Genomic DNA, 23,627 nt, shown 5'->3' with positions numbered 1-23,627 from the left:
ACACTTTGAACTACACTGTGTTATGCAAACATAATCTTTCATAACACATTCTGCAACAACATAATGCATTAAAAAATAAGCAACTACATATTGCATAAATGCTGTACAATCAGTTACACATACATGCACATGTGTGTGTGTACGTGTGTGTGTGTGTGTGTGTGAGTGTGTGGGGGGGGGGGGTTGTTACTGTAAGTCAAATCCAGCAGGCTCTTTGAAGTCAATGTGGTTAATTTGTGGTTTCCACAGAGGCTGCACATTCTATTTTGGCCCATGCGTACATTTGCCTTTTGTGTTACTCTTTTTTTTGTATGACCTGGTGAAATACTTCTTTTTTTTCCGAGAAGTGCCAAAAAAGAGGAAGTCCCCTGTGCCCCCTGTTCCTAACGGTTAAGATGTGCAAATATCAAACTTTTCCAAATTATCTCACATAATATGCATGTATGAACAGCTACCAGACACAATTTTTTATAGACCTTTTCTTATACAATTGCTCTTGTGTTCGTTTTCAAAAAGCACATGGATTAGTATAGGCCCGATCTCATGTAGCTTGCAGTGCAAATATATATATATATATATATATATATATATATATATATATATATATATATATGTATATGTATTAAATAGTCAACTTCAGACTTCAAACACTCTGTGCATTCAACTTCATATCATTGTGCCTCACATGATCAGACAGAGACATCTGACAGAGCAGAGGCATCTACAGTATGAACAACAAATAAACATAGTGCATTTGTGTCATTAAGCGTGTCTTATTACCCTGAGTTATGGTGCGCATGACTAGCAGAGAGAGAGAAAGAGAGAGAGAGAGAGAGAAAGTGCTGTTTTCATCCTAGCTAGTTCACTCCTGCCTTCACACACTCCATTCAGACAAGTAAAGTGGAACTGTAAACAGAAATAATAGTGTTCAGTCTCATGCAACAGCTGCTGTTTGTCATTAGAGTGCCTGAGTGAGCATGTGAATAGACATAACGGTAGCCCAGTGTATGCTTAGTTAACTAGCAAATGTGTTTGCTAAAACGCGTTCAAAAGTGGATAATTGACAAACAAGTAGAACAGAGACAGCTCTTACCGTGCGGGAAGCGATCTTCAGTGTTGATCTAGTCTAACCAGACACACAAACTGGCATGCATAAGCAAAGCATCTTGTGGTTGACCCGGAGAACAGGAAGACTCATCTGTGATGTTCTCGTTTCCCCTCCTCTTTTTTTTCAAAGCTAATTTTCATTAGAAGTGAGCACACGCAGTGTCAATACCACACAAAAAGAGGCTCAAATGGGTATGTGTATCGCTGTGTGGGGCGGAAGCTGCACTGAATACAACAGGAAAGCCCTGCAGCACATAGTGAACACAGCTGGAAGGATTATTGGTGCTTCACTCCCCTCCCTGAAGGACATTTACACCACCCACCTCACCCGCAAGGCGACCAAAATTGTGAGTGATGCAAGTCACCCCGCTCACAATCTGTTTGATCTACTGCCCTCTGGGAAGAGGTACAGAAGCCTGCGCTCCCGCACTACCAGACTCATCAACAGCTTCATACACCAAGCTGTTAGGATGCTGAACTCTCCCCCTCCTCTCCCCCCTCCACCCTCAGCTACATAACATCCTGGACATTGGAACCACAATGGCCGCCTGCACTGCTCCACTTGCACACTTGTACACTTTGCAACTTGTTGTTGTTGTCCTGAAAACACAACACTTCTGCTGCTCTTACATAGCTTGCACCGCTATGCCACTTTCTTTCTTGCTTAGGTCAAACAGAACTACCTCAGCCTTTTGTTGGCCTGACTTTGCACTAGTGTTTTGTTGACTGTCTATGCACAATTTCAACCAAATTTTGCTGCTCTTGTTTGTTCATTATATGTGCCCTCTTATTTACTTATTTACTTACTTTTTTGTTTTACTTGAATGTTATGTTTGTCTGTGGACCTAAATTGATAAAATATGTCCTGTCTTCACCGTGGGATAGTGAGAAACGTAATTTCGATCTCTTTGTATGTCTGGAACATGGGAAGAAATTGACAATAAAGCTGACTTTGACTTTGACTTTTGACTTTGATGTGTCACGGCTGCCAAAAAGGATAATACAAATAATAAAATGTAGATTAAATACACTATAATAAACTAAAATTACATGATGATTAAAACATAGACATACATAAATACCCCCCTTAAAAAAAAATACTCCCACAAATACACACATATGTGAAAGAAAGAGAAAGTTAACATACATACTCATAGGCATGACTAATTGTGTGGTTGACTCTGAGTGACCTCATGCAACTCTAGGAAATGGAAATCAGCTTGTCTTTAAACATTTGTTGGACTTGCAATAATGAAATACATCATATAACATATCTCATTATATTTGCAACTTTTTTGGCATTCTTATACTTCTTGTGGCTGCTAACTAACAGACACTTTTTATCAACTGAGAGGGAGAGAGAGAGAGAGAGAGAGAGGAAGATAGAGAGAGGAAGAGAGAGAGAGAGAGAGAGAGAGAGAGAGAGTGAGAGGCCTTCCATGGATCTCCATCTCTCCAAAAATGTGAAAGCTTATTTTATAACCCTCCACATATATGTGTGCAGGGTGCAATTTGTAGGGGGGGATGGTGAGGATTTCCCCCCCTCTGGTTTTCCTATCCCTACCTCTGCTAAATTATTTTTATCCCCGGTGGGGACAACATTTATCCCCCTCTGCCCCTCATATTGATTAATGCTACTTCATATAAGTAAAGCGCTGCAACGTGAGAACAGTCTAGTAGGCTAGCCTAGGCCTACATAATAATCTGACATCAGAAACGCACCGTCACCGTCAGCACTCATGCTGCTGACAGAGTGGCTGTGTGATAACTTAATTTGGCCTTGATCTAGCAGGACATTTCAGAATGTCGAGTCTGTAATCCATCATAAATGGCTAGTTTCAATGGAAAAGTTAGCTGGACAAATGAAAGAAAACGAGAAGGATTCAGTGAAGCATATCGTCATATTTTAGAACCTTCAAAATGTAGAAAACTGATGCAACTGAGATGGAGGACAACTGCACGTAGAGTAGAACGTAGGCCTATTGTCCGAAGGAACTTACATTAAATGAGGAGATATTTGCTGAATGTCACAAAAAGTGTTACAGAAATTGCTTGGCATCGCTTATTCAATGGCTCTCTACCGAAACACCTGTAGTTTGTGGAGTACGAACGAGAAAGCACTCGTTTGATCGAGCCAGTAGACAAATAACTTTCAGAAATAATCTGTAGGCTAGGCCTACTGCAAAAACGAATGTTGGTTGGTATTTAAACTATCTAGCGGGTGTTTTAACAGCTGCAAGAAATAGAAGCTCCATATGGTCTTTATGTTCTGGTTCGTAAATTATTTTCATAAAACTTCAAGTTGCCCTATAACTTTACTCTCCAAACTCTTCACTGCACTGTAGCCGATTAACTGACAGTAGGATAGTAGGCTATTTATTTTCTGTAGGCTACAATAAACACATTTATTTTTTCAACTTTTGCAATATTACGCACTTGGCTACTGAACGCAAATCAGCAGGAGAGAGAATGCACGTAGCCTACGCAGCGTGTAGCGCAATGTGTAGGCTATTTGGTTACCAACTTAGCCAATTCACTAACTTAAGACTTCAGTGCCATCATATACAACGTTTTTTTACACAACAAATACAGAAAGGATGGAGGCAGCAAAAGTAGAGGAGTCATTTCAGATGGGGCAAGAACAAGGTGAATTGTATTGCTTGTCAAAACGTAGTCCTACCCTGCATTAGAGGAGCTGATCATCATACCAAGCACACTCGCTGTTTAAAGTCATTCACCACGGTAGACTAAAACTAAAATGTTACAAAGGTGGCAAAATGAATATCTTATTAGCCATGACATTATAGGCTATGAATCGTTCGTTCGTTCGTTCATTTTTTTTTGGGGGGGGGGGATTACAAACTTATTCAAAATCATCCCCCCCTCTGGTTTTTACACAAATCGCACCCTGTGTGTGTGTGTGTGTGTGTGTGTGTGTATGTGTGTGTGCATGCGCTTGTGTGTGTGTATGTGTGTGTGCGCACGTGCTTACACATATACTAATGTATCAAATAATTTGCATATGAGACAGAGATGGCTATTGCTGTGTGGGTAGCGATCTTAAATGTTGGCCTAATCTAATCTAACCAAACTTGCCTAAATAAGCAAACATCTTGTTGAGAGAACAGAGAACAGGAAGACTCCTCTGTGATGTTCTCATTTCTCCTCCTCCTCATACCCCTCCTCCTTTTTTTTCAAAGATTATTTTCAGTAGAAGTCACAGGCAGTGACATGACCACAATCAACACACAGACAGAGGCCACTAAGGAGGCACTCGCATACACGTCAAGGCTGTCAAAAAATATTAATTGTAAAACTGTTTTAATACACTATAATAAACTGAAACAATTACATTATGATTAAAAAAAACATATAAATAAATACTACCCCCCCACATCATTAAAAAAAACATTAAAAAAACAACACACACACATACAGTAAGTATGAGAGAGAGAGAGAGAGGGAGAGAGAGATACACATAATATATACTGCATATATAACAAAAAATATAAAAATAAACTCACATATTATTTGTATATTTTTTTTACATACACTACCTTTATTTCTTCCTAGAAGAATTAAGATAGAAAAGGAGATATTGGGGCATACATTGAAGACTTTAATATAATTAATGAATGCACTTCTTCAAAGGGGCTTTCCAATCAGACCTCAGCACAGCTCAGCTCCATCCAACTCTGCGCTTGGCGCTTTTCCTCCATCTTGCACATCTGGTCATGTGACGACGCTCTGTCAGGAGCTGCTCAGAGCTTATCAGCTATATCAGCGGCCATCTCTGTGGTCTGGTGTTTGATGGTGTCTGACACGTGCATTTGTGAGGGAGCAATAACTTGTGTGGTTGACACTGAGTGACCTCATGGAACTCTAGCAAGCTGAGATCTGTTTGTGTTTCTGACATACATTGTATAACATATAGTATATGTCATTATATATTTGCTTCTTGCAGGTTCTTATACATCTTGTAGCTGTCTTAATATTGTGGAATTGTTTCATAGATTCAAACCTTGGAGGGTAGGATGTGCACAGCTCACTAACAGGTGCATTTCATCAACTGGTTGAGAGAGAGAGAGAGACTGTTTTAAAGAGGAGGTATGCATTTTGTGACTACTCAACTGTGTTAAAGGGAATCCCTTTAGACACCAGAGTAGTCCCAAAACGCATACCTCCTCTTTTACCCTGTGAAATCCTCACAGTCCGAAGACGAGCGCACCCACACCTACAGGAGTAGCGATCTCTACTGTGTTACGGGAGCCCCGTAGACACTAGAGTGGACACAAAACGCAACACATTGGAAGGTGTCCAGAAAACAGCCCACTTGCCAGGAGGCAAAACAGGCAGTAAGTAAGTAAGTAAAGTTAACCCTTGCTTGCTGTGAGGCAAGGGAAAAGTTGGTCCAGAATTATGAAAGGTGTGGCCTTTTCTCTCGTCTAATATCTCTCTGCGTCATATACTTAAGTTGACCTAAAGAGTTTTACTGGCTGTGCTAATATGAGGAACTACACAGAGAACACGCATGTGGTTATCACTTGTCAATGTGGACAACTCCCAATGTTGAGAGGTTGAAATATGCATTTAGGGATCAGTATCATTTCATTAAGAGGTGGTGTTTGAGTCACAAAACAAGAAAGCAGACCATTATGATGTATATTTATTTGTTTGTGCAAAATGCAGGTTTTTATTTTGATATGAAACACACACACAAACATTAATGGACACCATTGACACCAGGAGATGGTATGAAGAAATGTACAGACAACACCCTTTTCTGAGAATTTGAAATAAAGTGTGTGTGTGTGTATGTGTGTGTGTGTGTGTGTGTGTGTGTTGGGGGGGGGGGGGTCGAGGTCCATCGAACCAAACCAGAACACCACTTATTATGCATTCATTAAAAGTGTTTAGTGTGGTGGATGTTGTTTCAATATTAATAGAGGGTGCCAAATGATGGGGATCGACATCAGAGGTTGACTCAGTGATGTTATGTTAGCAGAACGATTAAACATGGGTTGTGCAAATATCTGCTATGCCAACAAACTTTAGGTAGTTAGCGACAGTTACAGTTAAACCATATAGGTCTCTCCTGAAGTGGTTAACATATTTTTTTTTAATTCAAGTATCAAGCAATGTTATGCCTGGCTTCATAAAGTTATTTGTTTTAGTTGGAATAACGTTGTGCCTATGTGCCATACCTAAACTAAATGATTTGTTTGTGATGATAAAATTGTACTGGTTACAAGGACAAATAACATTATGAAAGTGGATAAATGTAGATACATGGAGAGATGGATGTGGCCAGACAGATGCTGAGTAACATTATGGAAGGTGAGTAAGTAATTTTAAGTACTTTTATTTGTATAGCACATTTTTCATGCTGCACAAAGCGCTCCACACACACAGACACACAGATTGACAGACAGAGCGGCAAGAGATGCCAGCAAACCCGTTATTTGGCCTACTTACAGTAACACACACATAACAGACAGTAGACATAACAAAAAAATGAGCAATTAATAAATCAGAAGTCCATGGGTAATGGCCAATAATTCCGTATAACAGGACACCTCAAAGGCCATTATCCCTTACATAAGACACAGTAGACATTACAAACAAATGATCAATTAATAAATCAGAAGTTCATGGGTAATGGCCATTAATTCTGTATAACAGGACACCTCAAAGGCCATTATCCCTTACATAAGACACAGTAGACATTACAAACAAATGATCAATTAATAAATCAGAAGTTCATGGGTAATGGTCATTAATTCCGTATAACAGGACACCTCAAAGGCCATTATCCCTTACATAAGACACAGTAGACATTACAAACAAATGATCAATTAATAAATCAGAAGTTCATGGGTAATGGTCATTAATTCCGTATAACAGGACACCTCAAAGGCCATTATCCCTTACATAAGACACAGTAGACATTACAAACAAATGATCAATTAATAAATCAGAAGTTCATGGGTAATGGTCACTCTGCATGTCACAACACGTAGCATCAGCATGATGATGTTGAACAGTCCAACTGCAGCGCTGCCACTTGATGCTCTTCAACAGTCCTTGACTCGTCAATGCTATACCGTCTTTAGAGCTTTACACGCTCTGGTCAGCTGTCCTGGGATATTTCTCTGGTCAGACAGATGCGAGAAAACTAGCCCGCAGATCAGATTTCAACAGCGACTGATCCTCATTCATGGTGCCATTCCTTTTCCATCTCTGGCTTCCGTCCTCACGCTGGTGAAGGCAGCTAGCAATAGCATGACTGCTCAGTAGAAACTTGGCAGTACATATTAGGACATCCTCAGATGTCAGAGTCAGGTGTCAGATGAAAAGGCATAAGGTCTCAGGAAAACCTCTGTCAAGTTTTCGGAATTACACTGTCATGTCTGAGACATCAGATGAAAAGGCATCACCTATATTATGTACACCGTCAGATAGAAAAAAATCAGTCAGAGATTTAGCGACACAGAACCAAGACACCACCAATGTCAAAGTTCTGAGCAATATCTAGATGTTTGAAGGGGAGCACTGTCTATCAGCAGCAGTTTACGATGGCAGCAATAGATCTCACAGATCAACATTAAGGTAGCACAATGCAGGCTGAAAAAGTATCAATGCTTTATACCACTGTCAGGGCAGAATATACAGAAAATAATGTCCATTTAAAGCGACTAGGTATTACACGAAGAATACATACAAAAAATCAAACAAACATTACATTAAATTATGATTTTTTTTTTAAAAAAAATGAACAAAAACAAAATGCCAGACAAAGCAGTGTGACTCGCCTGTATCGCCATAAACTAGTAACTCGATGATTGTAAGGTGAAGGTGTAATATTCCTACTTCGCAAGCCCTTAATGTGGTTGAACGGAGCAAGATGTGTCCCATTCCAGGAGCTGGGAGAGAGAAAAGGGACCATTAAGAATGCAGCATTATGATGACACTATGTTAAAGCCCTGAAGGTCCCACAATTCTTTTATAATGGAATATTTTCACACATTTATGCCAAATATTTCAATGAAAAAGTTTTCAGAAATAAAAAAAAATGAACATTGCAGAAATGTCCTTTTGAAGACCTACACAAACGTGTTTGAATGTGTTTTGAAGTGTGCATCTTTAATTGTTGGAGCTGAAATATACAAACAAATTGATTGGAATAAGAAAAATAAGATGTTTAGGAAGAACCCTACAGTGCATTTTCATGCACTGAAATAATTGCAATGTAGATGTTCTCACTGTAAAATTAAAGCTGTAAGTATTTGTCATTATATTATTGTAAGTTTATGGATGATTAATTTCAAATGGGAAAGAGAGCTCAGTATAAAATAATAAATTTGGTGATTTTCACATATCTCTTTTTCTCTAGGTCACTGAGTGAGTACTGTTGATAAAAACAAAATAAAAAACATACAAATAACCATGGGTATTACTTTACACACGTTGCTAGGTTACTGAGTTAGAGGTTCCAGGAAGCTACACTGCTACACTCTGGAGGCATGTTCACGCTCACAGAGTGTAGCACTGTAGCTGCCTGGCTGCTTTAGCTGTTGGCTGTAGCAACTCAAACCAGGTAAAACCAATTGTTTTATGTGAAAAATTGGCAGAATACCCCTTTAAGAGATATTTGCATTTAGAATTTGGTAAACTGTCTCGTGTTGGGTGGTGTTGGTGACCAAGCTCTAGTCAATGCATTGGGTGGAGTGGTGTTCGGGTTCAGACTCTGGTAAACTGTATCAAGTTGGGTGGTGTTGGGGTTCAGGCTCTGGTAAACTGCATCAAGTTGTGTGGTGTTGAGGTTCAGGCTCTGGGAAACTGCATTAGGTTGAGTGGTATTGGGGTTCAGGCCCGGGTAAACTGCATCAGGTTGAGTGGTATTGGGGTTCAGGCCTGGGTAAATTGCATCGGGTTGGGTGGTGTTGAGGTTCAGGCTCTGGTAAACTGCATCAGGTTGAATGGTATTGGGGTTCAGGCTCTGGTAAACTGCATCAGGTTGAGTGGTATTGGGGTTCAGGCCTGGGTAAATTGCATCGGGTTGGGTGGTGTTGAGGTTCAGGCTCTGGTAAACTGCATCAGGTTGAGTGGTATTGGGGTTCAGGCTCTGGTAAACTGCATCAGGTTGGATGGTGTTGGGGTTCAGGCTCTGGTAAACTGCATCAGGTTGAGTGGTATTGGGGTTCAGGCTCTGGTAAACTGCATCAGGTTGGATGGTGTTGGGGTTCAGGCTCTGGTAAACTGCATCAGGTTGGGTGGTGTTGAGGTTCAGGTTCTGGTTAACATATGATAAACAATTTAATAGCATACACATAATTTATGATACAAACAAACCACATATGAATGTTGTTGCTGAATAATGTGTGCTTTGCACAAACAGTCCCTATATCACATATCTCACCTGTTCTTGCCTTGTACGTGTTGCTTCTTTCTTGCTGCAACACACAAAAATACAGACATTGTCCACAGTCTACATTTATTTTTCAAGATTACTGACTATTACAGTGCTAATCACTCATCACACACACACACACACACACACACACACTCAACACAATACACACACACACACTCCACACCTTTTTGACTACTATTAATTTATTCCTTAAAGGTGTTCTAAGTGATGTTACGCAGTTTCTAAGCTAAAACATTTTTTGTCACATACAGCAAACATGACCTCACCATCCGCTAGCTGCCCGTGCCCTGAACTGCAGGCTACACTTCCTTTCAAAGTACCGTTGAAAACGGCAGCAATCTTTTTTTTTTACTTTTCACTGAACGGAGCTGGGGGGGCCAGCAGGGTGGCCAAGCTTTGACCAGTGGTGGCCGTGGCCCCCCCTGGCCACCACGTAGCTCCGCCCCTGGTAATTAGAATGGTATTTCAGTGCACTTAATTTCTAACTTTTGAGACTGATTATCAGTTTGTCAGTTCAACTGATTATCAGTTTGTCGCATGTTTACACCTTGTATGTGTGTTGCACAACACATGTTGCACTTGGCGATCAATCATGATGGGGATTGATATCTGATATGGACCATGATGGTCATAGAAGAAGTGAAGGAGCAGTACCCCCCAATTATGGTGGGGTAATTCGCACTCTGGGATTGATATCTGATATGGACCATGATGGTCATAGAAGAAGTGAAGGAGCAGTACCCCCCAATTATGGTGGGGTAATTCGCACTCTGAATTTATTCCACAGAACTAACCTGCCCCGTAGCAGGTTAACTTTCAATCTAAATTAAGCTGTGTTGCAAAAAAAAACAATCAGTCGGAAAACGAGTCCAAAAAGATGGTTCCGTCAACCTGTGCTGTCGTCACCTGTAGGCTACAACTTCAAAAATAGAAGTAGGCCTATAGAAATGTTTTTCCGACAGTGCACCAAGCATGGATTTACACATTCACTAGCTCCAAAGAATGTATGAAGATTATACGATTAAAAATGCGGTGGTGGTGTAACGTGCAGCGACACGGCATAGGAAAAGAATTCCATTTTTGCGTGTTCGCAGGTTCGCTTCCTATACGAAGTATTAAGGCTACATTGTTCATCACCTTAATAATGGCATTTTTAGTTATAATCTTTGATGAAAGACATATGTCTACTGCTGATAAAGGGTCATGCACATTTGGTAGGCTGTTCAGTGACAGCTTTGCCAGTGGGCTATAGCCTATTATATCTGATGCAAGCCAAAGGATAATTATTCTGTAGCCTAGGCAGCTAATAATTAAAACTGCTTCATGTGTCGACGATTGCTCATGAATGTCAAATCAACTGTGTGCTACACAGATTAAATATTAGGCATAAATTGAATTGGAAGCCATTGCATTTCAGATAAAAAAAAATTCAAAACACTTTGGGACTTATGGGAGACAATAGCCTATTATGTTGATACTAATTTATTTTATGACCACCTATATGGGGCGCCAAATGTAACATGCCTTATTTCGTGGACAGAATGACTTTCGTGTGACGAAATACATATATTCATTACGAAACCATGTTACATCGTAATGCCTTTTGTCCACGGAATGCACAAATTGGTTTGCATTGTGTCCACGAAACACTGAAGAGAGCACATCATTTCGTGGACGAAATTGACTGGTGGTCTTTTCCTTTCGTGGACATAATGCTGAATGCAGTATTCACTGTCGTAGACGAAATGTTTGGTCAAAAGTAATTCTGTCTACGTAAATACGGAATGCACCTACACACATCATTCTGTGCATCCTATTTCAATTTCGTCCACAGAAGTATTGTGTTGTGTTACAGAAGGCATTCCGTCCACGCAATAGTAACTTAACAACTTACGAAATGCATTCAGTGACATATGCTTTCATTCTGTGGACGAAATGTATAATAGAATCACGTACAATACATTTCGTGAGTCAGCAGTTTACGAAATGACTTATGTGTCACGATAATTTCATTACGTGGACGAAATGCATAACAGAATCACGAAATCAGTTTTGTGACCTGATGCAATACATTTCGTGAGTCAGCAGTTTACGGAATGAATTATGTATCACGGTCATTTCATTGCGTGGACGAAATGCATAACAGAATCACGAAATCAGTTTTGTGACCTGATGCAATACATTTCGTGAGTCAGCAGTTTACAGAATGAATTATGTGTCACGATAATTTCATTACGTGGACGAAATGCATAACAGAATCACGAAATCAGTTTTGTGACCTGCTGCAATACATTGCGTGAGTCAGCAGTTTACAGAATGAATTATGTGTCACGATAATTTCATTACGTGGACGAAATGCATAACAGAATCACGAAATCAGTTTTGTGACCTGCTGCGATACATTTCGTGAGTCAGCAGTTTACGAAATGAATTATGTGTCACGATAATTCCATTATGTGGACGAAATGCATAACAGAATCACGAAATCAGTTTTGTGACCTGCTGCAATACATTTCATGAGTCAGCAGTTTACAGAATTAATTAGCCTATGTGTCATGATAATTCCATCATGTGGACGAAATGCATAACAGAATCACGAAATCAGTTTTGTGACCTGCTACAATAGCCTACATTTCGTGAGTTTGCGGAATGAATTAATCAGTGGGTAGCCTAGGCTACCATTTAGAAGTGGCCACTTCAATCGCGCCTCGAGCTCCGTGAAACAAAGGAAAGCCCTTTATTTGGACGGGCAAGTAGGTATTACGCCTATTATGCGCGCACTCCAGCGAGACGATATAAACTAGGCCTACTGTTAGGCCTACAACAAGTCGCGATTTATTAGGCTATCCAATCGCTATACTGTTTTCATGAACATTACAGGAATCCACTTCTTGATTGTTTTAAATATCGTTGCTTAGCCTACCCACGAGTTTGTCAGTTTCACTTTGTAAAGTTTGCCAAAATCACCTTTTTACATGGTTGTTTGTATGAAAATGTATTAGTATTTTCTCTCTGTTTAATATGCCATGTATGTAAATTTGATGTCAGTGACTTTCATTGCACTTTGTTTAAATAGAGGCGCGGGGAGAGCGCTCGCCCCCGAGAGTTACCTGTGCGAAGACGCTGGTGTATTGAGTAGCGCGCGTTAGAGGCCTTGCAGGCTGAACCGTGACTTTTTCTCGCTATCTGCGATCACTCATTTTTTCCCAAAGTCATTGGATTACAGCAAGCAAAGGAGCATTTTTCCTAACGTGCGTGTTTTGGTGAGATTGCGTTTCGCAACCGTATTAGGGAACGACTTCTCAACAGACTGTAAGCGCAACGACTCTTTCTTATTCCGGGGATCACGTTTGTGTTTTGGACTGATTGAATCATCTGCTTGATGTCGGGACTATTGGGCACTGAACTTTGGGGGGTATTTGTTCGTGCATTGTGAAACTTTGTTGTTAATTGTGTGTCGGGCCTTCAGTTGCGCGCCGAGTGGCCGCGAGTTCGTTCATTACAATACAAAGTGAATCAATCTCATATGTTTGGGTTTCTTTCTGTAAGATAGTTTTTTCTTTAATATACACTCTTATTAAGAGGAAGGCAAGGCCCTTTGCCAGTTTAAGTTAAGATAAACTGAGGTCTTCGTCTGCATTGAGCTAGAATGATTTCCTGCTTGTTAGATCCGCCCGTATAACCTTAAATGCGTAGTGGCAATCAGTTCTTTTGAATAAGGGCGATTTGTTACAACTTGCACAGACACGCATAGACTTTGAATGAGCACTCACAGCCTACCACTACCACCTAGGCTAATGTTATGCCTCTATATTTAATGAATTAAGAAGTAGGCCTATGCAGTGATCAGGGAAACATTTAGTTTCTTTTTCTTTCGGTCCACGGTTCCAGCAGTTGTGCCGCAAAATTAACAGACAGAAGCACCGGGCATAGACCTAATCTAGCCTAAAATCGTGGTCCAGTGGACCAGCAATCTACTCGTAGAAGAGGCTCATAGTTTGAAGATCATAGACCATAGATAATTCAGAGAAAGCCTATGCAGTTGCTTTTCGCGGACCTAGGCTAGGTCCAGCACGGCCTGGCACCGGTTCGCGGATTGCCAATCACACTGCCGTTGCAAAGCTTCTGAATGCAGCCAGCTGTCCCGTTTACCGGCAATGCTACAGCGGACTTAAGCTGCCACCTTGTGGCGAAAAGTTGCAATACATTTCACTCCACATTCCGCAAACTGCTGACTCACGAAATGTATTTTAGAAGGTTACAAAACTGATTTCGTGATTCTCTTATGCATTTCGTCCACGTAATAAAATTATCGTGACACATAATTCATTCCGTAAACTGCTGACTCACGAAATGAATTGTAGCAGGTCACAAAGCTGATTTCGTGATTCTGTTATGCATTTCGTCCACGTAATGAAATTATCCTGACACATAATTCATTTCGTAAACTGCTGACAGACTAAATGTATTGTAGCAGGTCACAAGACTGATTTCGTGATTCTTTTATGCATTTCGTCCACGTAATGAAATTATCCTGACACATAATTCATTCCGTAAACTGCTGACTCACGAAATGTATTGCAGCAGGTCACAAAACTGATTTCGTGATTCTGTTATGCATTTCGTCCACGTAATGAAATTATCCTGACACATAATTCATTCCGTAAACTGCTGACTCACGAAATGTATTGCATCAGGTCACAAAACTGATTTCGTGATTCTGTTATGCATTTCGTCCACGTAATGAAATTATCGTGACACATAAGTCATTTCGTAAACTGCTGACTCACGAAATGTATTGTACGTGATTCTATTATGCATTTCGTCCACAGAATGAAAGCATATGTCACTGAATGCATTTCGTAAGTTGTTAAGTTACTATTGCGTGGACGGAATGCCTTCTGTAACACAACACAATACTTCTGTGGACGAAATTGAAATAGGATGCACAGAATGATGCGTGTAGGTGCATTCCGTATTTACGTAGACAGAATTACTTTTGACCAAACATTTCGTCTACGACAGTGAATACTGCATTCAGCATTATGTCCACGAAAGGAAAAGGCCACCAGTCAATTTCGTCCACGAAATGATGTGCTCTCTTCAGTGTTTCGTGGACACAATGCAAACCAATTTGTGCATTCCGTGGACAAAAGGCGTTACGATGTAACATGGTTTCGTAATGAATATATGTATTTCGTCACACGAAAGTCATTCTGTCCACGAAATAAGGCATGTTACATTTGGCGCCCCATACACCTACACCTAGACAATAATTTGGAGTGAATGAACTCTTTTAATCTAAGAACGTAAGCTAGGCTATAGATAGTTTTGAATATCTATATGCATATCCATAAGTTGTTTTGAGTTTATACTATTTATTCATGCACTCGTTTTGTTCAAGCATAGACTGTAGACCTATGTGTTCAAGAGTGAAGCCAATCAAACTTGCAATTGATTTCAAAACCATTAGCATTGTTGTTTTAAATGTATGCTTTCATTATTCTCCCATTTCTGTAGGCAATCTATTTTTTTCTCTCGATGTTAAATTTGATGACTTTCGATGAAAATCCTGTAGATGGCGCTTGCCAAATCGAACAGAAATAGTCTAGTATTGTCTTAATTTTAAGACATATATCCTCTTTTCGTCAATCTACTGTTTTGGTCTACTGTTCTACCTCGTGCACGAGCAGAGATGAAGCTGACTTTAACCTCGCTTGAATAAACGAGACCAAGATGCCGCTAACTTGAGTTAATGGAACGGCTTCAGCCCCAAGTGGAACTCTACGCTAGTTCAAGCCAGGGTATTTCTGTTAAGCGCCGCCTTCATTAGCGAGGTTGATGGAATATCCCCCTGGACCATAAAAACATAACAAACTGTTCCAGCGAATCACTGACAAGATGTGCGCTTAGGAGAGTTTCAATTGCACGGAAGGAAGAGGAAGAAGTAGCAAGCTAGCTCTCTGTATTGTTTGAACGTCAACGGAAATTACATTACCCAACAGCTTGGAGCATCTTTAAAGTTGAGCTGTCGCTTGAGCACAGGTAATTTCATTACTTATGATTCCCTTAATGAGTATATGACAATGAAATACTTGAACTTCAACATCAGTTACAGCCCCTTTAATTGTGTGAGAAGGTACACTAACATTTGGTGTGACATTTGGTTCCTGAATTTCCCCTTGGGGATCAATAAAGTATCTATCTATCATATTATATGATATTTATTAGACTGTATTTTAATCACATCCACTCACCTCATGAAGAACACCAAACAGAGGAGTCCCACAGCTCCACAGACAGAGACTGTTATCACAGCAGTGGAGACAGGGCTCTGGCCACCTGATGGAATTAATGAAACAAGAATGAAGTGAAGAGGGGAGTCCCTGTTACCTCATCACAGAAGAGACATGGAGATGCACTGATACCTGATCCACTGATGCCCTTAACTGTGATGGACACAGCAGTAGAGTTCTCAGCTCCATATTTATTCCTGACCTCACAGTAGTACTGTCCTCCATCCTCAGAGCTGATGTTAGTGATGCTGTACTGCTGTCCTGATCCTACTGGAGTGGACTCATCCACCTTAAACCAGGTGTACATGTAGCTCTCCACTGGTGGGTTGGCATCACTGCTGCAGGTCAGAGTCACTGAATTGCCCTTGTATGTCCCATCATGATATGACAATGAAACTGTTGTATTCTTTGGGGAATCTGGAAGGAACGAAAAATTCTTTTTTATTTTATTGATTTTATTTTTTACCAGGCACTAACAAATGTAATTTGCTATGAATCTCAAGTAATGATGAATTTACTTTTTTTAATTGAAGCAATTTAAAATAATTTGTTTGCTATAACCTTCAAACCTCTAAAACTGATTTGCATGGAGTAAGTATTTTGGGTTGGGTATTATTTTAAAATGTAAGGGCAAACGCTACTCACAGACAACCTGTAGATACACAGGAGGTGAGTATGTGTAGCCACATTTGAATGTTGAATAACAGAAATATTTTCCACTGTCTTCTGGTCTGAAGTGTTTGACGGTGTATGTATGACCTGTCCCCAGGTGTACAGGTGTTGTAGATAAATCATCCTTGTACCAGTGGCTCTGCACTGGTAGATCAGATCTGCTGCTGCAGGTCAGTCTCACCTCCCTGCCTTCCTGTATGTCACCAGAGGGACTGATGGACACTGAAGTCAGTGGGGTCTCTGTGAGAGGGATCATTGCAGGTGTGATTACATGAATCATTTAGAGAACACATGTATCCCAAGAGCTAAGATCTACAAGACTGACTGTGATCGGGATGGCGTTGCGGTGATGGAAATGGAGGCAGTGGTGATGTTTCTCAAAAATAGCCAGGTTTTATTTCCACCTTTGCGGCTGAGCATGCGTACCAGTATGGAGAAATCGGAAAAAGAAAAGAAAAAAACCAAACTCCAAACAATAATATCAAATCAATCACTAAACTTCCAAAATATATCAAAATTAATATTAATAAATTAATTTAAACTTTGACAACCCTTTTCAATCATAGGGCAAACTGCTGCAAATCACAAAACGAGTGTTAGGCCTATAAGCAGGGGCAATCACTTGCTCACCTCAGACCATTCTACCTCCTTCTGCTCTCAACCATATTCCCACCAGAGAATTTAACTCTGCAGACTAAATCAATGTACAATCAATCAATCAATCAATTAACAAAACGCTTCTCTATATAAATATACAATAATACATTCCATACCATAAAACCCACAGTTTCATTACAAGGCAATCCTATTATCTAATTTCATAACCGAATACATAGCATACATAACCAGAACGTCGCCAAACACCCCTCTTGTCCTACACACTTGACCTCTGCTTGTGCAGTAGCCTACGTCACACTCCACGAACTTATATTGTTCCTTGCGACTTTCCGTCGGGTCTTTTCTCAGTCTCCAGACCAGGAAGCGCTATGGTCCGACACCATAGATATATACACTAGATGTCGCCTTCTGCTTCTCAGCATGCGTCAACACCGCCGCCATCTTGGTACAGGGATCTGAAGCGCTAAACTAGTTATCCTGTATTGTCAGCGTCACTGGCGCCTTAATGCAGGGGCTTACCTGGGCTTCAGCCCAGGGGCCTCGACCAATGAGGGGCCTCCTAATAATAATAATGATAATCAATAATAATAAACGGCGTGTCCGTATTCTCTGCGTCATTAGCCTACTCTGGAGCTAGCCTAAACAATTGAGCACATCGTAGGCTACTGCTCTACAATTACATCCATGCAGAGGCCCCCTTTGTCTTCTCCAATTCTAAAGTGTAACAAAATGTAACAAAACGTAATAAATCCCAACGGGTGTAGCTAGAGGAGAGGCTGAAACTGACTGACAAACTTACAAACTCTGGAGATAACGTGGGTAGGAATGAAGCAACGATAAACGAATGACGTGGATTCCTGTAACTGTCCATGAAAACAGAAGGCATAGCAGGTAAATATCGTAGCAAATAGCCTGGAAATGAAACGGCTTTAAAAACGTATTTCACTTGTCTCATTGGAGTGAACGCAGAACATGGGCTGTGGCGCAAATAAATGACTTAGTGCTCTGCATCTCCGTTCACCAACAGCAAAGTTTGTGCTAACCCATTCTCACATATAAGTCTATATTATGTTTTCTTGTTAACGTGAGATATGTCTCCGTAGTGTAGTGATAATGCATAAGGTAGCCACGTTCACGTCACATGAGCCAGCTTGTTATGTAGGCTAAAAGTATTTCTGTCCCTCCCAAACTGCATTAAACTAGTGTGTTAAGTAGACAGAATTTCAAAAAACTCCTGGGGAACCCCCCAACACGACAAACACATGCACTTTTGAAAAGCTTTTAAACGTCCATATGTGTACCCATCTTTTAACTTGGCCTACAGCCAGTGTTGTAAAAGTCCAACGCTTGTTTTCGTGCAGTAGGCTAGCCTTTTTGATAAGCGATGTCATGGGTAGGCTGACGTGATTCGAGGGCTTTCTGTTCCTGTTTATGTAAAGGTTTTACATAGGCTGAATAATGATAGGCTACACTGCATGTTATTAACCAAAAGCGCACGCTATGTGTCGGGTCAGATCGCGGGCCGGGTATCATTTAAAAAACATATAGCCCAGGGGCCTCGGGTGGTATTAAGGCGCCCCTGGTCAGCGTTACCTATTTAGCGACGTTTGGCCATCCCCAGCGATAGAAAACCTTTTTAGCGATTAGCGACAAATTTGGGAACTTCTCACAATGATGGCAGATCGGCTTCTTTGTTGTTGAAACGTAAGAAAATCACCTTTCTCATGGCTTTGTCATTTATGAATTCAGCTACATCTCGTTTGCCCATGGCACTGACCCATGATTATAAAAGTAACGACTGGCGTAGCCTATGTAGTAGCAGAGGTAAATGTTCTACAGATCTACAGCAACTTCTGGTGAGATTACAACTTACATGAGTAAACGAGACGAGGGGTATGTGGCCTCAACCAGAGCCTGTCTACGAAGAGCCTGTTTACTTTCATTGTATCGAACCTGGTTGCAGTTTACTCATTGTTCCTCTAGGGGCCGCCGCTAGCTAGTGCAGAATGAATGGGAGTCTATGGGGCTAGACGGGTAAAATGTATCTTTATTATCGTCTTAAGCTTAGTTTTCTCTAGACTCAACCATAAATACATGCCTGTCAGTTGGAACAACCCAAAAAACTAGATAATTGCTTGAGATTTTGACGATTTATGGTGATTTTATTTTCGCTAGATCTTTGCCCAGATTGACGCTAATGCATTATAGAGGAGTGGATCACTGAAGCAAGATGGCGTCTCGATTGACGCATTCGTTCCAATGAACAGCAATAGTCAAGGCGACATCTAGTGTATATATCTATGGTCCGACACAATGAAAAGTTTGCTGAATGTCCGTGTTACCTCAACCTTCAGCTGGCCACCCTGAAAGTAAGGCTGATAATTAATATTGTCCCGTATGCGTTTGTGTTTTGCAGTTGCCGTTGCAACCATGCTGGATGCCGTTCGTATTCGTGTGCAAAATAAAGTGTGTTTGTAAATCACGTTGTCCGTTCTTTGTATTTAGCTCCCGTATTAAATGAACTGTAGCCGTAACGGGCATCTGCACCGTTACACTGACACATATGGACCCTTGTAGCCAGTTACAATCTCAGTTTTGTGTGGGTCTCTAAGATAACTAACTTAGGGACTGTATGATATTTAGCGGGGGGGGAGGGCCGGTCGCCAGACGATCGGGTTAAAAATGTTCTGCCTGGCCCTCCCCTGGTCAAATTTTTTTTTCCAGGGGCCTCCCCCCGGCTCAAAAACATTCTCCTAGGCCCTCCCCCCTACGTGAATCAAATAAAACTGGTCGAAAAATGAAGTTTACAAGGTTAAAACGGCCAGCAAATGTCATAAGCACACATACACACACACAGGGCTACAAAACAGTGTTGCGCGGGTTTGGTCACAAGCGGCCCGCAGTCGCCCGATATTTTAATCAACCCGACCGCAACTCGGGCCGCGAATAGGACAAAATTATACCCGACCCGCGATCCGACCCGCTTATTTACAGAATGTGTGCTTTTGGTTATAGCCTGCATGCAGTAGTCCATTTCTGTAAAACAAACTAATTTATTTGCGAAACTTTATGCAGTAGAACTACACGCAGGCATGCAGGACATAATGTTTGTGCAGGAGAGAGAATGAGAATAAGAGCGCAAGCACGCACGCAACCACCAAGGATTAGAACACTAGGATAAGATTTGGCCATGGACATACTTCTTTCGAAAATAGAAATGGGGAGGCAAGGTAGGCAAGAGAGATATTGCTGGTCAAAACGTTAGCGTAAGAACTGGTTTAAAATGCTGAATGAAGCACAACGCTTTACTAAAGCACATCCACTGTTTAAAATCACAAACACAACGAACTAAGGTAACTTGTATGCATGCGCGAACCTATACATACCGGTAGATATGGCTGTGTAGTCTGTGTCATAAGATTTATTCCTGCAGGCTGCCCACCATAACTTGTACTACTGTCATCTTCTTTAAGAACTTTTCCCAATATTTCCCATAGCCTATATCGCTTTTCCTGAAGGGGTGTCTTTATTATTTTAACTCGCGTCTTCAGCTTCTTTACTGTTGACTTACTGTATTGATGCTTTACTGTATTGATGCTAGCCTTCTCGTGATATTTTAAGTAGGCCTATTTGTAGAAAATATATATTTAATTAATTTTAACTGACCTGCCCGCAAACGACCCGAATATCATTCAAATATTTGGTTTATGACTCAACCGCGGGTGACCTGCAAGCTTACGAGGGGAGTTGTGGGAGATTCAGGTAGGGTTGCGACTTTTTGGACCCGCCCACTCTGTCAAAGAGACGTGAATCATGTTTTGGCCTACAAACCTTTTAAAATATCAAAAACGGATCATTGATCAGGGGAAAAAAATATCATGGATCAGGAAAAAAAAATTTTCCTCGGCCCTCCCCCCAGGCCAAAAAATTTCTCCTGGGCCTTACCCCTAAGGCTTAAAAAATTCTCTCAGGCCCTCCCCCCCCTGACGACCGGCCCTCCCCCCCGTAAATATCGTACAGTCCCTTAATGGGCAGAGATACAGTAGGGGAGAGCCGATTGAAACACGGGACAAATGAAACAATCCAGTTTTCTCCGAGTGTAATGATAGACAGACGTCCTTTGGTCAAAACATAGAGCATGTTAACCTCCTTCTATCAGCCAAATATCTTCCTGCTATGTCATTTTATCACGGAGTTACAGGCGATAAATTGATTCGATTATTCATCGATTCATTCGATTATTAATCAGTGTTTTTCATTTAAAGTTTCGACTTCATGCTTATTCAGTAGACCATTTAGTGTTCTCCACAATCCCAGACTTTCATATTGCATGCTTGTTTACATGGAAAGCAAAACAAGCTATAGTGTCATATGTCTGTGTCATACAGGCTGTAGCTCCATGTATTTTAATTAAATGCACAAATATCTGTGTTTAAACAATCATCTATGGAGGTGAGACATGGAAAAACAGTTTTAGGAAGATTAAAATACATTTGGGCCCACCAGGTAGGGGGTTGAGTTTTCCCATGTTATCCTATGGAGACTGACGGGCGATGGGTCGTTAAGCCTGTTTGCAGTGGCCTAACCCACGTAAAAACCTAGTGAAACGACATTTTCAACAATATAAACATGATATAAATGGGAAAGCTTACCATTCTAGCTATAAACATGGCAGAATCATCCACAGGACATGATATTTCAAAAACCGCTTCAAACACGCTTCACGATGATGGCAATGAATTGTTAACAGACATGCACGAAGACGTATAGCCCTGCAACAATCTATCTAAAATAACACCTTTTGGGAGTACCATTCATGATATGTAGCCTAGCAACATTTTGAAGTTGTGGGACGTTTATATGGCTGAACTGTATGTTTCATTCGTCCCCTTATGTTGTTTCAACTGTCCCGACCAGGAGGGACGAATGAAACAAAACGCACGTCCCACTTTTGCTGTAATAATTCCTAAACGGTTTTGTTCAAAGCTGAAAATGCATTTGTATTTGACAGAGGACAGATGTAGCTTACTAGTGACCAAATATTAGCTTTCAGTGTGGTACGATCGCTTTGTAAATTACGTTTAGTTAAAAAGTGTTTCAACTGTCCCGGCTCTCCCCTACATTAGTCACAGCCTCATAAGTTGACTTCTGTTTTTCTTACTTTTGATGTCCAGGTAGACTCCTGTCGCTCCAATCAATGTCTTGCCGAATGTCTTTGTTGTTAAACTGCAGTAATATGTGCCTGTGTCCAACATGGTTAATGATTCAATATGTAAATGACATATGTTAGCTCCTTGCTGACAGCCTATGGTGGTTCTGTCTCTGTAGTCTGGGTTGACCATGAGATCAGGAGGATTCGGACTGCTATCTTTTGACCAGTACGTATGTTTGATGGTCAAGTAACTGGTGTAGGTGTAAGAGCAGGACATGTTCACTGAAGCGCCCACAAAAGCACAGACACTCTCAGGCTGGTAAGTGACATTCCACCCCTGACCACATACACCTACAAAAGAGAACATAAACAATGAACATATAAATAAAATAAAATATATAATATATATATTAAACAAATATTTGTTCACACACACAGTGTATCAGTTCTCAGAAATATGCTCTCTGGTGAAGACAGGAAGACAGTCTGTGTTCAGTTAAATAAATGTCAAATGTCAAATAACATTTCAAACACCAAATCACTAATCCTTACATTAATCTGTTATGTACTCTTACTTTGAACTAACTGAGAAAACTAACAACTAACAAGAGAAAATACACATATTTGATTCACCTTGAATGGTCAACAGAATGGCCAAAGCAAGGGAGGCTGGACAGTTCATCATTCTCAGTCACACAACCCTGATCAAACAAATATTAAAACATAGTATCCATTTGTAGAAACACAGAAATGTACTACCATGAACACACCATGCCATAAATAGTGCACATTTAGTAGTGCACATTTGCTAATGAGACCGAGAAAATAGCTTTAATAAGCCACTAACACTTCTGTGTGCACACTGTTTAGAATATTATACAGTATGACATGTCTACAGTTTACTTTGACTGAATAAATACATGTTCAGAAGTTTTTACCTCTCCACTGTCCTTGAACAGCATGGCATGTGGCATGGCAAGTGAAGCTCACAGATCAGGAAGCAAAGCTGACATAAATTCACAGACAGGAAATGTTACGCACAGAGAAAGTTTCATAATTCCCCATTTGACTGTGCTCTGTGTCTATTCTTGTCAGTGGCCATGATCATATGTTGAAAACAGAAATTTACTTTTACATTTATTCATGTAACAGATGTTTTTTTTATCCAAAGCAAGAGAATAACAATATACGATACAGTGCAGATGAGACCTCTCAATACAATACAATACAATTATTAGTGTCTTACTTTACTAGAGGTTGAAAGTGGTGGTATAATAAGTAAAAGTCCAAGTCTGATACGACAAGAAAGTGGTGGAAGAAAGAGGTAGAGCAAGAAGGAGAGGAACAT

The 23,627-nt window shown here is 40.5% G+C and overlaps 1 protein-coding gene across 2 annotated transcripts; it reads right to left on the bottom strand.

The window, feature by feature from the left end:
• Positions 1–6,481: 6,481 nt before the first annotated feature.
• On the bottom strand, positions 6,482–23,251 carry LOC143099212 (B-cell receptor CD22-like). Of its 2 annotated transcripts, XM_076262295.1 has the most exons (10): positions 23,218–23,251; positions 22,913–22,980; positions 22,289–22,630; positions 16,483–16,749; positions 15,970–16,254; positions 15,799–15,883; positions 9,527–9,560; positions 8,215–9,400; positions 7,920–8,030; positions 6,482–7,544 (listed from the first exon to the last, which is right to left on the bottom strand). In XM_076262295.1, exons 2-8 carry the CDS (start codon positions 22,962–22,964, stop codon positions 8,765–8,767), a joined length of 1,701 nt encoding a protein of 566 aa, XP_076118410.1. In that variant the 5' UTR covers positions 22,965–22,980; positions 23,218–23,251; the 3' UTR covers positions 6,482–7,544; positions 7,920–8,030; positions 8,215–8,764. The 2 variants fall into 2 exon arrangements, with proteins under 2 accessions (XP_076118410.1, XP_076118411.1); XM_076262296.1 differs by lacking the exon at positions 16,483–16,749.
• Positions 23,252–23,627: the final 376 nt, after the last annotated feature.

This window comes from Alosa pseudoharengus, unplaced genomic scaffold, assembly GCF_046254945.1.
Source record: "Alosa pseudoharengus isolate Yale_2024_CS ecotype anadromous, Long Island Sound unplaced genomic scaffold, YU_APseudo_1.1 YU_APseudo_1.1_scf_25, whole genome shotgun sequence".
In the NCBI taxonomy this organism is placed as follows: Eukaryota; Metazoa; Chordata; class Actinopteri; order Clupeiformes; family Clupeidae; genus Alosa; species Alosa pseudoharengus.
The sequence above is the reverse complement of the archived record's forward strand: the minus strand, read 5'-3'. Positions and strand labels throughout refer to the sequence as shown.

Coding starts and splice junctions, on each gene's coding strand:
- LOC143099212 (XM_076262295.1), bottom strand. CDS start 22,964: ATGATGAACTGTCCAGCCTCCCTTGCTTTGGCCATTCTGTTGACCATT. Junction 9,561..15,798: donor TGTTTGGTGTTCTTCATGAG/GTGAGTGGATGT, acceptor TGTGTGTTGCAG/CAAGAAAGAAGCAACACGTA. Junction 9,401..9,526: donor CACGTACAAGGCAAGAACAG/GTGAGATATGTG, acceptor TATGTTAACCAG/AACCTGAACCTCAACACCAC.